Below are 14,206 nucleotides of genomic sequence, written 5' to 3' on the forward strand. Positions count from 1 at the left end.
ACCAACAACAAAAACGGTTAGCTACTCTTTCTGATACATAAAACGCAACACATTGATATTTGATCATTCTCCTCTACATACCAACCACAAGAAAACACTGCCCCAGAATACAGTAACCTACACTGTGTAAAAGGTCTTCTGACCATTCCAAAATGTTGTCAATTACGTAACCTGGTTTTCCAATGCCACAGGGCAAGAGAATGTCAGTAAGGAAGTCAGGCCAACATATTATCATCATAATTGATGTTACAAATCTGTAGTAATTTTAGATTGAGATAGCAACAGGAAGTCTATGGCATGGCAAGGCAGGGACACGAATAAAATATTGTTTGTTGATGGTTGTAGATTAGGTCTACCGCAAGTCGTGCTTAGACCAACTTTCAAGTCAAACTAGCGCAACTGTCAAGTCTTGACCCGGTTTAAATAGTGCAACTGTCAAGTCAGCGTGTGTGTACTGTATGTATGAGCGCAGAGAAGGCAGTTATTAGGTCTCAAAGGGCCTGTTGTCTACTCCTACTTCCTTATTAGTGAGAGGAAGAGGTCCACTAAAAGACAGTTTCTACAGGAGGTAATAATAGGGAGAGAAAAAGGGGAAAGCAGACCAATACTACAGTTCCACTTTTATTCTTATGCTCTTAGGGTCTGAATCAGGGTGGAGTTAAGCGCCAGCTACACTGAATTTTGCGTAAATAATTCTTCTGATAAAATTCAGAGTCAAGTATGTAGATCTCAAGTCAAAAATCAGGGATGCAAACTGGTGAAGGCCCAAAAAAAGATTAACTTTTTTTTTTTGCACTGAATCCCAGCTAACTTTAAAATGCACATTGAGTGACTTTTAGGCTGGGTTCCTTCTTGAAATTCAGGTTTCAACTGTGTACTAATTAATAACAAAGAACATGATCAGTCTCTGTGTGTAAAATAAAAAGCGGTTCATGTAAACCTAACTCACAGCTACAAATTTTAAGGAAAGCAATCCAACGTTATTTGTTGCCTAGACTTTAATGCAAATGATAATCAAGTACAAAGAACAAACAATACATTAATATTGCAGTTAGCCATGACAGCCTTTATAATAGAATGGTTGTGACCACACTAAATATTGCACTTAAAGTAGAAATAAAATGAAACAAACAGGCATTGTATTTTTGCTCTATTAGTGGCTAGGATAATAATAGACGTCGATCAAGTGCACAAGGCTACATGTGTACAAAAATAACCTTCACGGAGTACATTTTTTAAAAATAAATCGCCCCTAAAAGCACACAAGTGTTACAGTAGGTCAAGTTCAACACACCAAAAGCAATATCTTTGGGCTACACTGCGCGTTATTACATTGTACACTTTTGCCTGTGTACATCTGTTCTACAATGTGCCAGCAGAGCATGAGACACTGTTGGCATAATTGATTGATCCATTTCAGGCATAGTAAACCTGACATACCCCTTTTTTATCCACTGTATTGAAAACGTGAGAAAGTGTGTGGTGTTCCTTTCACCTCTATAGTGGCATCCAGCTTAAGCCATGCCCAGCGCCAACTACACTTGATCCCTGAATCCACTTGTTTAACAACCAACGCCTCATTTCCCCCTAATTCCCTCATTCTGAAAATTAACCACAGAGGGAAAACATTAGTTCATAGATAGCTAATTAACAAACAAACTAACTATTGAATATTTCACACAGATTGTCAGGTTCCAGAGAGCAACTAATGTTATAGCTTGAGGAACGGGAAGTCGTCGTATACCAGTTAATACTATACAGCTAATTGGTTCCTCGAGCTAATGTTACCTCATCTGACATTGTAAGGTTAGCTAGCTGTCTGACTTTGTCAACCAGCTAATATTCACACGATCACCTCAATTATTTGATCCGCTAAGTTAGCTAATGTTGCTCAACATTTCTCTGGCTAGCTAACAGGCAATTCGATCCAGCTAGCAAGAAACTTAACAATGCTAACAATTCTTGTTCCACCACACGTGCTCCTTCACCTCAAACTCTCCAAATGCCAGTTGTTTTTCGTTTACAGCTCATGTAGTACGCTTCATAACCACCGTCTCTAGGCTTCTCAACTACCTCTTTGTTGTCATACAGGGGGAAGCGCTGCTGTAACATACTGATCACACCGCTTGCGTTGCAAAATAAATGAACTCATACATGTTATTCAATCATTGCACCCACACTGCTCGCACGCGTCTGCGTAGCCAGGCGCTAAAATATAACTTGGTTCTATTTGTGATGCTTGATGCGCTGCAAGTCCCTCTTTTCCTATCTCATGGTTTTTTGGAGCATATACCCACGTGGGTGATTGAAAGATGAACTGAGGTCCACACTCCAGTCCAGTTGGTGGTGGTAATGCACCTTAAAGTTTGTTACCAACTGCCATATAAAGTCCAAAGAAGAAGAAGAAGCCTGAAGGAGAAGAGATTACTAGAAACAAACTCAGTTTACCCTTGTATCTGTGGATTAATTGTCAGAATAGAGGATCTTGACCATTTCAGGTGAAATAACAACCCAATGTTTATATCCCAGGACAAATTAGCTAGCAACAGCAAGCTAGCTAAATTGCCATAAATGTTTAATGTTTTTTGACGTGTCCCTATGTTAATATAGTTGCGTGCCCTGATCGCGTCTGGTCTGGGTGGACAAAAATCAACATGCGCGACCCGGTCTAGTCAGCATGTAACTGGCAAATAGCTTTTCCACTCTTCACCGTCTTTCCAGAGCGCACGCTGATGCTGTAACACCCAAAATGGCTGTCTATTCAGTCACATGCTGCATTCTGTTGTTATGTGAACGATTGGCCGAGCCCAGGCTCGAGCCTTGGATATGGCCAGTATTGCTCCAAATGTGCATGACTTGTTCGCTTTCAGCCAGTAGTGACCAAACGCAAATTTTCCTCATCAGATCTACACGAATCACGTAGGTTCCCTATTTTGGATTCAAAATGGCAAATTTCGGCAAAAGGTGACTAGTTTGCATCCCTGCAAAATGAGCTGTGCCTGTTTTCACATACTTCCCTTTAGCGGTCCTCCTCTGTTGTAATGTAATGATGGTGATACGAGAGACATGGCGAGCAGTGGTGGTGAACCAACGAAGGAAAATCACAGTGTCCAAATGGATCTGGGATCCAGAAGGTCTTTTTAAAACATCACTTAGAGGCTTTTTACACACTGCTAGTTAGATGTAAACAGAGCTGTGCTTAGTGTAGTGGGTGTTGACATCGTCATGTGAGCTTGTGGATGCAGCAGAGGAGACAGGAAGCACAGAGATGAGACAAAAAAAGTTAAAATAGCTGGCTGGAGATTATCCTCCAAAATATCTATCGCAGGATTTTCAGGGCGATGTTAAAAATGTGGCTATACTGCATATTTGATAGCCACGTCTTTTTCATCTCCGGTCTAATTTCCCATCAACATGTAGCCCTGTCACATGATGAGGCTGTAAAGAGACAAAAAAGCTAAATCAGTCCCTCCCAATATCAACACAGAACAGCCATCAGTCCCAGACACAGCAGGTTCAGAGCAATTTCGCAGCCTTCACGTAGTATCACTGGGAGCGAGACAAGGTCTCAGGGCCTCAGCTCTCGTGACGATTGCTTTGAGTGTAAATGGTGAACAGACAGGAAGCACCTCCTCCGCAGCTTCAATAGGGACTGAGTTAGTACAACGTGTAACCTTGACAAGGATGGTCCTGGTCTGAACTGTAATGGACATAGGAAGCGTCATGGCAACCCATGGATAAGCAGTGGAAAAGAGGACAGTCCACACATACGTAAAAAGACATGTGTTTCACTTCATTATATGAGAACACACACACACCACAAACACAGTACTGTTATGTTCACATTAGTGAGTGTGACTGACTGACTGACTACAGGGTAAACGGGATGATGCTGTGGTTGTATCACACACAGAGAGATCATCCCTGCAGTACACTGAAAACCAAACATTAAGCCAAAGTTCAAACCATCATCAAAGCAATCTCATTACTGTAGCTAGGCTATGTAGGCTCTGTGGCTACTGGCCAGGCCCTCTAGCTCTCTGCACTCTATAGCTAGGCTAAGCACTAAGTAGTCACCCTCAAGTCTCATTTCTTTTCTGAGAAAGCAGTGTAAGTGATTACTCATTATGGGGGAATTTCGCTTTCTCTCCTCCTCCCTGCCCCAGTCTGTCGATTCCTTTGCATTTTTCTCCCTCCCCCTCTGTCTCTCCCCCTCCGCCTCTCCCCCTCCGCTCTTTTTACCTACAAACTTCTGCTTGCTCTCGCTCTCCCTCCCTGTCACTGAGTATCAGAGCAGAGGGACAGCCCAGATTAAAAGAACCCGACAATCCTCAATTAGCCAGCTGCCACAGAGACTGATTGACTGGGTCGCACTCTGTCACGTCACACACACACACTGTACGCGGTTTACACTCTCGTCAACCAACACATACACACCATACATCTATAAAAATATAATAATTGTTGTAATAAGGCGTCGCTGTACCATCAGTTCCCGAGTAAAGATTTGTTAACGTCATGCTTGCACCATTAATAAAAAGTGAAAACTTTCTAACCCAAACAGTTCAAAAGATCTGACCCATATCACCTGCCAAAGGTTGTTTGTTTCTTTACCACGGATTGGGGGAGGCACATTTTACATTCATAAACCATGTCGCGGGCCGTTCTAAAACTACTTGCGGGGTGCGTTTGTTTTACACCTTGTAACATTTCGTGGGGGCAGAAACAAATGAAAATGGATCACTTATTCAGGAGCTCAATGATCACAGCAATGAATGAATGAGAAATGTCTTGCATGTTGTCACCACACACTTGACGCTCCTTAGACTGTGTACAATTTTCAATGCAATGCATCTCAATAGGATATATGTTTCTACATCATGTTAAAGCGGTACTAAAATGTAAAAAGGAACTTTCATTTCAATGACGGGTATTGCAATCAACATTTTAGATTTTTATAGTACACCCCACCGCATCACTAGCACTGCAATACAACACACCACACACAACAGCTCAGCCCACAGGCAATCTGGATATGCTCAGAAGAAGTCCAGCTCAACTGTAATCACATTTAAAATGACATCAATGTGTAACTGTTGAGAGTTTGTTTATTGGTGCACAAGACTAGAAGGGACACAATAAGTGGTGGCCTGGCAAGCAGCCCACTCACCTCACAAGTTGTGGATTATAAACAACAACAAATCATAATGCTTTTAGTTCAGTTCTACAAACCACCAGTTCTCTATTCCTGGAACACTGAAAAGTGTACTGTTTTAATCCGGAATAAAATAAGGCAGTAACATAACAAAATGTGAAAAAAGGTAAGGGGTTTGAATACTTTGCAAAGGCACTGTATACAATCTAACAAAACATTCCAGAACAGAAATATCCCATGTGTTCCAATGCCTCTACATTCTAAATGTATCACAGCTAGAACACTAATGTGAATATATATGTGTGACTGAAATCATTCATGCTAATGTGCAGCATACATGAGTAAAAAAAACACAATTTTACTCCTCCACAGTCTGAATATAGAAAGTGCCTCAGGCCGTTTTAATGCCAACCGAAGGTTGACAAAAAAAAAATCTAATTTGAAGATGCAGAAGGCAGTTATCATTTAATATAAAGCCACAGAAGATTGGATGAAACATACAACAGGTATGCTTTCATGTCACCATAGTTTATTGACTGAAAAGACAGAACAGCAGCACCAGCTTGGTAGAATCTGTAGTTACGTCTAAAAAGGCAGACTCTGGTCAAATGTAGTGTACTATACAGGAAAAAGGGTGCCATTTTGGATGAAATCGGTTAGTTACAGAAAGTCATCAACACTTTCTGAACAACTGGGCAGTATTACTCATTAAATAAATAAAAATGTAGCAGCATCATACCGGCTGTGTTTCATCTGTAGTTTAATTAACGGCATCTATTGAAATCTAAATGATAGAGCCTGGTATGATTTGGTTGGAGTGGAATAAGCACTTTTTAGAGTTACTGTAGAGAGAAAAATACATTATAATACTAATACTGCTTTTTACTACATCACCCCATCAGGAAACATTAAATGGTTTCTCCTTGACCCTGTCTTTTTCATGACTGTTTGGGGTGCTCTGATGGTGAAATGATCTGTATGCGTGTGTGTGTGTGTGTGTGTCCTTTCCTCCTACCTTCGTCAGGGTCGTTCCGTGCCGAGGCCTCTAATAGCGCCACATTAGCTGCAAACGATACATGTCGTTTGGCCTCCATGGCTGCGGCATGATTGGTGTTCCTCCTCTTGTCCGCCTTGCGCTTCTTGTTCTGCATCTCCTTCTCATAGACTGCCCATCTCTTCAGCTGCTGCGTGCGGCGCTTCTGGGCGGCCCTTAGTCGCTCCAGGCTAGGCACCTTATCCAGCTGCTGCAGTTCATTCAGAAGCTCCAGGTGGTTGGCCATGGTGGGGACAGGTGGGACCAGGGCTCAAAGGGGGACCAGGGGTTGTAGACTGGTACTAGCGTGGGGGGCTGCACCTTTGGCTGTAGTAGCCAACTCCCATCATCATCATCCTCACCACCAGGACAGTTGTGACTAGACCACCCGCTGGGGAGACAGAGAGAGATAGATGACATTAGTACAAAAGAAAGCTTTCGTGAACTCCGTAACCCATGAACTCGGAACTAAGAGACTAAGAAAATACTTTTAACAGTATACAGTAGTACTCGTAGCTTAGTAAATGCCACAAATACTTCTCGATTCCTTGTTGTTTCAGCAGGCTTAATGCCCGACTTATCTTGTTTCCTTTGATTTGAGCGTCCTTCTCTCAACGGTAGTCTGTTACATCATACTGTAGTGCACACTCACTAGACAGTACCCACTCCCTCCCTACTGGAGTACCCACTCCCTCCCTACTGGAGTACCCACCTCACTAGAGAGAGTACCCACCTCACTAGAGAGAGTACCCACCTCACTAGAGAGAGTACCCACCTCACTAGAGAGAGTACCCACCTCACTAGAGAGAGTACCCACCTCACTAGAGCGAGTACCCACCTCACTAGAGAGAGTACCCACCTCACTAGAGAGAGTACCCACCTCACTAGAGAGAGTACCCACCTGACAGGCAGTCAACAACACTAGTTAATGGGTACAAAAATACAGACACTACCTACATTATTTTTTTTATTTCACATTTATTTAACCAGGTAGGCTAGTTGAGAACAAGTTCTCATTTACAACTGCGACCTGGCCAAGATAAAGCAAAGCAGTGTGAACAGACAGCAACACAGAGCTACACATGGAGTAAACAATAAACAAGTCAATAACACAGTATAATTATTATTATTTTTTAATAAAAAGAGTCTATATACATTGTGTGCAAAAAGGCATGAGGAGGTAGGCGAATAATTACAATTAAGCAGATTAACACTGGAGTGATAAATGATCAGATGGTCATGTGCAGGTAGAGATACTGGTGTGCAAAAGAGCAGAAAAGTAAATAAATACAGTATGGGGATGAGGTAGGTAAATTGGGTGGGCTATTTACCGATGGACTATGTCCAGCTGCAGCGATCGGTTAGCTGCTCAGATAGCAGATGTTTAAAGTTGGTGAGGGAGATAAAAGTCTCCAACTTCAACGATTTTTGCAATTCATTCCAGTCACAGGCAGCAGAGAACTGGAAGGAAAGGCGGCCAAATGAGGTGCTGGCTTTACGGATGATCAATGAGATAGACCTGCTGGAGCGCGTGCTACGGGTGGGTGTTGCCATCGCCCGCAGCAAGAGCAACATCATTGATATATACAGAGAAAAGACTCGGCCTGAGAATTTAACCCTGTGGCACCCCCATAGAGACTGCCAGAGGACCAGACAACATGCCCTCTGATTTGACACACTGAACTCTATCTGCAAAGTAGTTGGAGAAACACTACTAGTGTTCAAACATTCAAAATCAACAATTCCTTCTTACTGTATATAAAACAGTACAAAAACAAAATATCCAGAAAAAATCAAATCTTCGTCAGGTTTTTACGCGACCACGTTTTCCAAAAACTCTTAAATATCTAAAGAAAGAATGGGGTGTCAGCTATGACATGGCATCTTGAGTTTGAAAAGATCTATTTTGGATATTGAATTACAGTATGTATGTAAAGTGAATTTACACCCGGTAACAAAATGACATCATGGGTCCCTGATCTGTACTACAGAGAAATGCATAATTATGGATATGAATGTCATTCTCCTCATGTTTCACAAGTCTGGTAATCACAGCGCAGCACAGTTGAGTACAGTAAAATACAGCAGAGTAGGGTAGAGTATAGTTCAGTACAATATACCACGTTATTAAAACTTGTGAAACATACGTCTATGATAGCTTTGAGATTTGGTCCAGTTCGGTCCGTCTGTAGACGTTAAGGTCAAGTTTCAAATACTTTTCAACATCTATGGACGTCCGGTGCTCAGTGGGTGAGGATGCGGATTAAAGTAAATAGAAAGTGAAGAGGCTCATGGGTAGGTGTCAGTAAGAGCTGGGCGAGGGGACATTAACTGGAGAGAGGGTGAGAGAGGAGGAGGGGGTTATCCGGACTCACTGTTTTAACACTCTTGGTTTGACCACCAGACAACTGAAAAAACTGTTATATGCCAGTGGAAGTGAGGACAGTAGCAGGTGGCCCAACTGTGGTTTGTGACTATTATGATTTCCTATTGCAGCCAATTCAGCTGCAGTAATTCCATCTCAGATTTTTTGTTAATTTAGGTAATGGAATTACAAGTTAATTTCATAAACAAAATTGGTATCAGTAAAAATCCCTATAATTAATTGATGTCTACCTTTTCTTGTTACGTCTGTGAACTTGCATTATCCTTCCTCCTCACATCGGGGAGAAATTTGAAAATATATTGAAGATATGTGGGTTTTTAGTAACGTAATTATAAGGCAATGTTTTTAAACATACAGAAGGCAAATCATTTCTCAAACTAAATATAAGTGTTGGCATTCGTTGGACGGGGTCTTTACGTCGACATTGTGTTTCGATGCATTTCTGATACCTTAAGACTTTCTGGTAGATGTTTTCTAAAATACCTCTTTTCCATCGGTTTCTCTAGAAAGCAAAGCCTTTACTTATGCCTAATTTTTAAGATGGAGAATGGTTGATAAATATAGATCTATGCCTTCAATTCCCAAAAGTATAAACTCTTTCATTTGACACCCAATTTGATATGCTCCTATGAACTTAACATGTTGGTACTCATGGGTCCTTTTTGATGGAAATGCCCAGAAGCCCTTTGGTTTTGTAGTAACCAGCCCTGTGATAAGTAGACTTACTAATAACCAGCCTCAGACTTCCGGCTGCTGCAAGCTCAACAACAAACCAATACATGATGTGTCTAACTATAGCAACTGGCGCATAACAGAGAATAGATGTGCCACGATACATCAAAAGATGGGGAAATTTGTTTACTTATTATTTCCTCTGCTCGATGCAATTTTGTCTGAACTTTCCATTTGTGAGCAAAATCATACCCTGACCGTTGTTAATTTCTCTGGTGTGCCGTTGAAACCAGACGACTGTCAGATGTCAGCCTCAGTACATTCATTCGACTCCAGTAACCACATCCTGGCCTGAACCATACTCATCCACAGTATGTCTCACTCCCTCACGGACTGACTGTTCACCCACAACACACTATCAGTCAGGGGGATGGTTGTGACTGTCAATTCAACTCAGAACCCGATCTTGCATGCACTGGCAGCGAATACTCGATTAACAGTCTGTCATGAGAGACTGGCTGCTATAATATAAAATGGTACACATGGTCAAAATGGCATCATCATCATCGGATAGACTACCGATCCTCAAAATGGCTATACAATATCTGTATGGGAAATCATACCGAGGCACGGACTTGGACATCCTCTAACTAGCCATGGTGTGACAGTGGTCGGGCATAAGCAATGACTCAAAAAGGTAAAAGGCACAAGGGACAGGAGCATGGTGCAAACAAGGAGGCTTTAATTAAGAAAAAAGCCAATTCAATCCTGGCTCTTTCAGACCTCTACAGGGTCAGACTTTAAAATGTTGAAAACAGAAGCATGAAGCCGACAGGACTCGTCAAAAGCTCCAAATCATTTTGGTCGTACTCGTACTATACCTCACGTGACGTGTACTTTCCAAAACACTCTCCCCTTGAAGTCTTTAGGCAATTTGAGTGCTGCCAGACCCTCTTAAGGAACAGTGCTCAGCTGGAGGTCATTCCCCTAGCAACCATTCCTCATGCTGGCTATACTTGACCCTGCTGTACCACACATGGTTTATGATCAATATGAGCATCAGTTTCCCATTGGGGATTCATCTAGTTAGTATCATCTCTCATAGAGGCCAAACACAAATCTGTAAATTAAGAGGCCTATATTTTCCACAGTCCAGGTCACAGATCTATTAGGCAGTTTGTTTCACGGAGTTTCCATCTAGAAAACAACCCCCGTTCAAGCTGCTACTGCACAGAACCCTTCTGCGGCTGAAACCCGTGCAACCAACCTAGCTCTCTCACAACACGGACAGGAAGACGGCTGTAACCCAATTCTTCTCTACTGTCATCTTGAGTGTGCAAGGTCAGCGGCAACAAACTTCAGAAAGAGAAAGAATAGTGTATGCGCGCACTCTCTAAAAGCAGGCAAGTGTAATTCCTCCAACCATCCTTTCTCAAATCCGACGACTGTGCTTTGCCAGATAGAGGTCGGGATAAGGGATACCAACCATTTTGGAAGATAATAAAACACAAAACAGTCGGACATGGTTCCATGTCTTGGCTTGTCAATCACTTTTCAATAACCATCAAATGATAAAGCCTGAAATCAAGTGGTGGTGTTGTCTTTGTGTCAACCTTTAAAACATAGTCACAGTTCTTTAAGTGATGAGGGAGAAACGGAACAGAAGGCGTTCATTTTACAGCACAGTGATTTAACCAAGATGCCAAACTGGGAAATAGAAACGCACTGATGCAGTTTAATCTGTGCTAGATTTCTATATTTTAAGGCACAGAAGAAAGTCCCAATGGATATGGCTCAGGAGACTACTGGGGTGTGTGTGGACACGGTTTCCTATACTTGTGAGTACCAGAAGTCCTCACAAGAATAGTAAACAAACTCAAATTCAGAGACTTGTAAAAAAAAAAGAAGGTTATTTTGGGGTTAGGAGTTAAGGTTAGGGAAAATGGGATTGTTAATGAAAATCAATTATTGGTCCCCAAAAAGTCCTCACAAGTATAGTAAGACACAGCAGTGTGTGTGTGTATATATATATGTTCTCAACTGGGCTGTTCAACCGATTTCCCCTCAAGTGGTTAACTGTTCTACCACAGGGGAAAATCAGGTTGATGCATAATGCAGTAACTAACTAACTAATACACACACAGCTGTGAGTTTCCTCTTAAGGATGTTAGGCCTGAAACATGTCTTGTAAAGTTGGCTAGAGGTATTAGCAGGCGAAGCGGGCAGTAAAGTGAATTAGCGTCTCTCATGCTGTGTGACAAATAAGAAAATGTCCACTGTTTGTGCTGCTCAGTCTGAAAGCTAAATAGCATCAACACAGGGGATGAGGGCCTGCCTCTGATCAAATCACAGGGAGAGTAATCACATTACCTACAGTGATTATCTCACACACACACACACAGTATACACAGACACACAGAAACCAGCTGTACTTTTAACTGCTGCTGCCAGTCATACACCCTTCTGTTTCTCCTTGCCCTATATCAAACTAGACAGTGATAGTGTGTGCACATTCTACAAACATCAGAGAAATGGTTCCGGAGAGAGTTTTACACTTTTAACCCAGAATTCTGATCTCAAACAGAGGACCGTTTGGGCTTACCCGGTCATTGATCAGGACGGTCCAAATCAATCACAGATTTAAAGCCAGAACAGATCGGATAACCATGTGTATGTGACAAATAAAATGTGATTCGATAAGCTCAATAAGGCAGCAGATTTCAGCGTTACCAGAATCGGCTCACAAGAAAAGCAGATTATTTAATGAATCTGTTTCATCTCATGTATGTCAGATATTCAAATGAGAGATGCTTTCAAATGTTGTCAAAATATTACAAACTGAGCTATCTGGACACACTGCCAGTTTTTTTTTGTCCTACAGTGTCATTGTGGTCCACTCTTACTGATCACCACTGCTAGGCTAGTTCAAGTCCACTCCTACTGTACTGAGCAGCACATGTAGTGGTTCAAATACCTGCCGCCTGTCCTCCTCTCTAATATCGCTGTTATGCGGTCGACAGACGTCTATGTCGCTCGCAACAGATTTTTGCGCAGCGCCAAATCCATGACTATGTGGAGAGTTCATTGGGACGCTGTGGGGGCAGTGTTGTGTGGGCAATGAAGCTGCGCTGCTTGGTTCCTTGATCCGATATACATAGGCTATGCATCAAAGTACCATTTCTGCATTCATAACCAAATATAATCTCAGTGACTATTTAAACATTAAACCAAACATTGTAGCCTTAGAATCCCCATTAACTACGTGAAAAGGTAAAGGTGTTTTTCCTCAGTGATATGACGACATTCTATTTTTAGCTGGTATGGGAGCAAATGCATGGAAGTAGCATATAAAATTGAGATAATGCTACAGGCTACATAGGCAAGTATAAGAATATTTGCCAGGGCATATTATACGTAAGTATAAATCTGATTATTGCACACGCAGATGTGGGAACCTAAAAAGGCGTGCTAGCTTGCTAAGTCTTTAACCAGACTAAAGCCAGCTAGCTACTATTCGCAAGGGGAGATGGCGGTGACTCTTCCTTGCTTTCACCACAAGTGAGAAAACAAAAGAAAGCTGCTATCGCCCACCTTGTGAATGGAAGTCTAGGAAACACAGACTGGAGAGGGTATCATGTTACCAAAAGGTGACTGCTGCTCCAAAGCACTAGATCTTTGCCTTCCCACTCACCATGTGCCCTTTTGAGTGATGGTAAACTCAGCAAAAAAAGAAACTTCTTCTCAATGTCAACTGCGTTTATTTTCAGGAAAATTAACATGTGTAAATATATGCATGAACATAAGATTCAACAACGGAGACCTAAATTGAACAAGTTCCACAGAAGTGACTAACAGAAATAGAATAATGTGTCCCTGAACAAAAGTAACAGTCAGCATCTTGTGTAGCCACCAACTGCATTAAGTACTGCAGTGCATCTCCTCCTTATGGACTGCACCAGATTTCCCAGTTCTTGCTGTGAGATGCTACTCCACTCTTCCACCAAGGCACATGCAAGTTCCCGGACATTTCTTGGGGGAATGGCCCTAGCCCTCACCCTGAGATCCAACAGGTTTCAGACGTGCTCAATGGGATTGAGATCTGGGCTCTTCGCTGGCCATGGCAGAACACTGACATAACTGTTTTGTAGGAAATCACAGACTGAATGAGTAGTATGGCTGGTGGCATTGTCTGCTGGAGGGTCATGTCAGGATGAGCCTGCAGGAAGGGTACCACATGGGGGATGAGGATGTCTTCCCTGTAACGCACAGCATTGAGATTGCCTGCAATGACAACAAGCTCAGTCCAATGATGCTGACACACCAGAACATGGACCCCCACCTCCAAATCAATCCTGCTCCAGAGTACAGGCCTCGTTGTAACGCTCATTCATTAGACGATAAACGCGAATCTGACCATCATCCCTGGTGAGACAAAACCGTGACTTGTCAGTGAAGAGCACTTTTAGCCAGTCCTGTCTGGGCCAGCAACGGTGGGTTTGTTCCAATACGCGATGCTGTTGCCGGTGATGTCTGGTGAGGACCTGCCTTACAACAGGCCTACAAGCCCTCAGTCCAGCCTCTCTCACCCTATTGCGGACAGTCGGAGCACTGATGGAGGGATTGCGCGTTCCTCTGTAACTCGGGCAGTTGTTGTTGCCATTCTATACCTGTCCCGCAGGTGCGATGTTTGGATGTACCGATCCTGTGCCGGTGCTACACATGGTCTGCCACTGCGAGGACATCAGCTGTCTGTCCTGTCTCCCTGTAGCGCTGTCTTAGGCATCTCACAGTACGGACATTGCAATTGATTGCTCTGACCACATCTGCACTCTGCATGCCTAAGGCACGTTCACGCAGAGAAGCAGGGACCCTGGGCACCTTTCTTTTGGTGTTTTTCAGAGACAGTAGAAAGGCCTCTTTAGTGTCCTAAGTTTTCATAACTGTGACCTTAATTGCCTAC

General features: G+C 42.6%; 1 protein-coding gene across 1 annotated transcript in view; it reads right to left on the bottom strand.

Annotated features, from left to right (window-relative positions):
- The window catches only part of LOC112254151 (protein phosphatase 1, regulatory subunit 16B), a 120,354-nt gene that overhangs the window by 73,925 nt on the left and 32,223 nt on the right, over positions 1-14,206 (bottom strand). Inside the window, exon 2 of the mRNA XM_024426432.2 lies at positions 6,171-6,579. Within this exon, the coding sequence (XP_024282200.1) occupies positions 6,171-6,435 (265 nt within the window). The 5' untranslated portion in view covers positions 6,436-6,579. The remainder of the gene's footprint in view (positions 1-6,170; positions 6,580-14,206) is intronic.

Source organism: Oncorhynchus tshawytscha, linkage group LG07 (assembly GCF_018296145.1).
Source record: "Oncorhynchus tshawytscha isolate Ot180627B linkage group LG07, Otsh_v2.0, whole genome shotgun sequence".
In the NCBI taxonomy this organism is placed as follows: domain Eukaryota; kingdom Metazoa; phylum Chordata; class Actinopteri; order Salmoniformes; family Salmonidae; genus Oncorhynchus; species Oncorhynchus tshawytscha.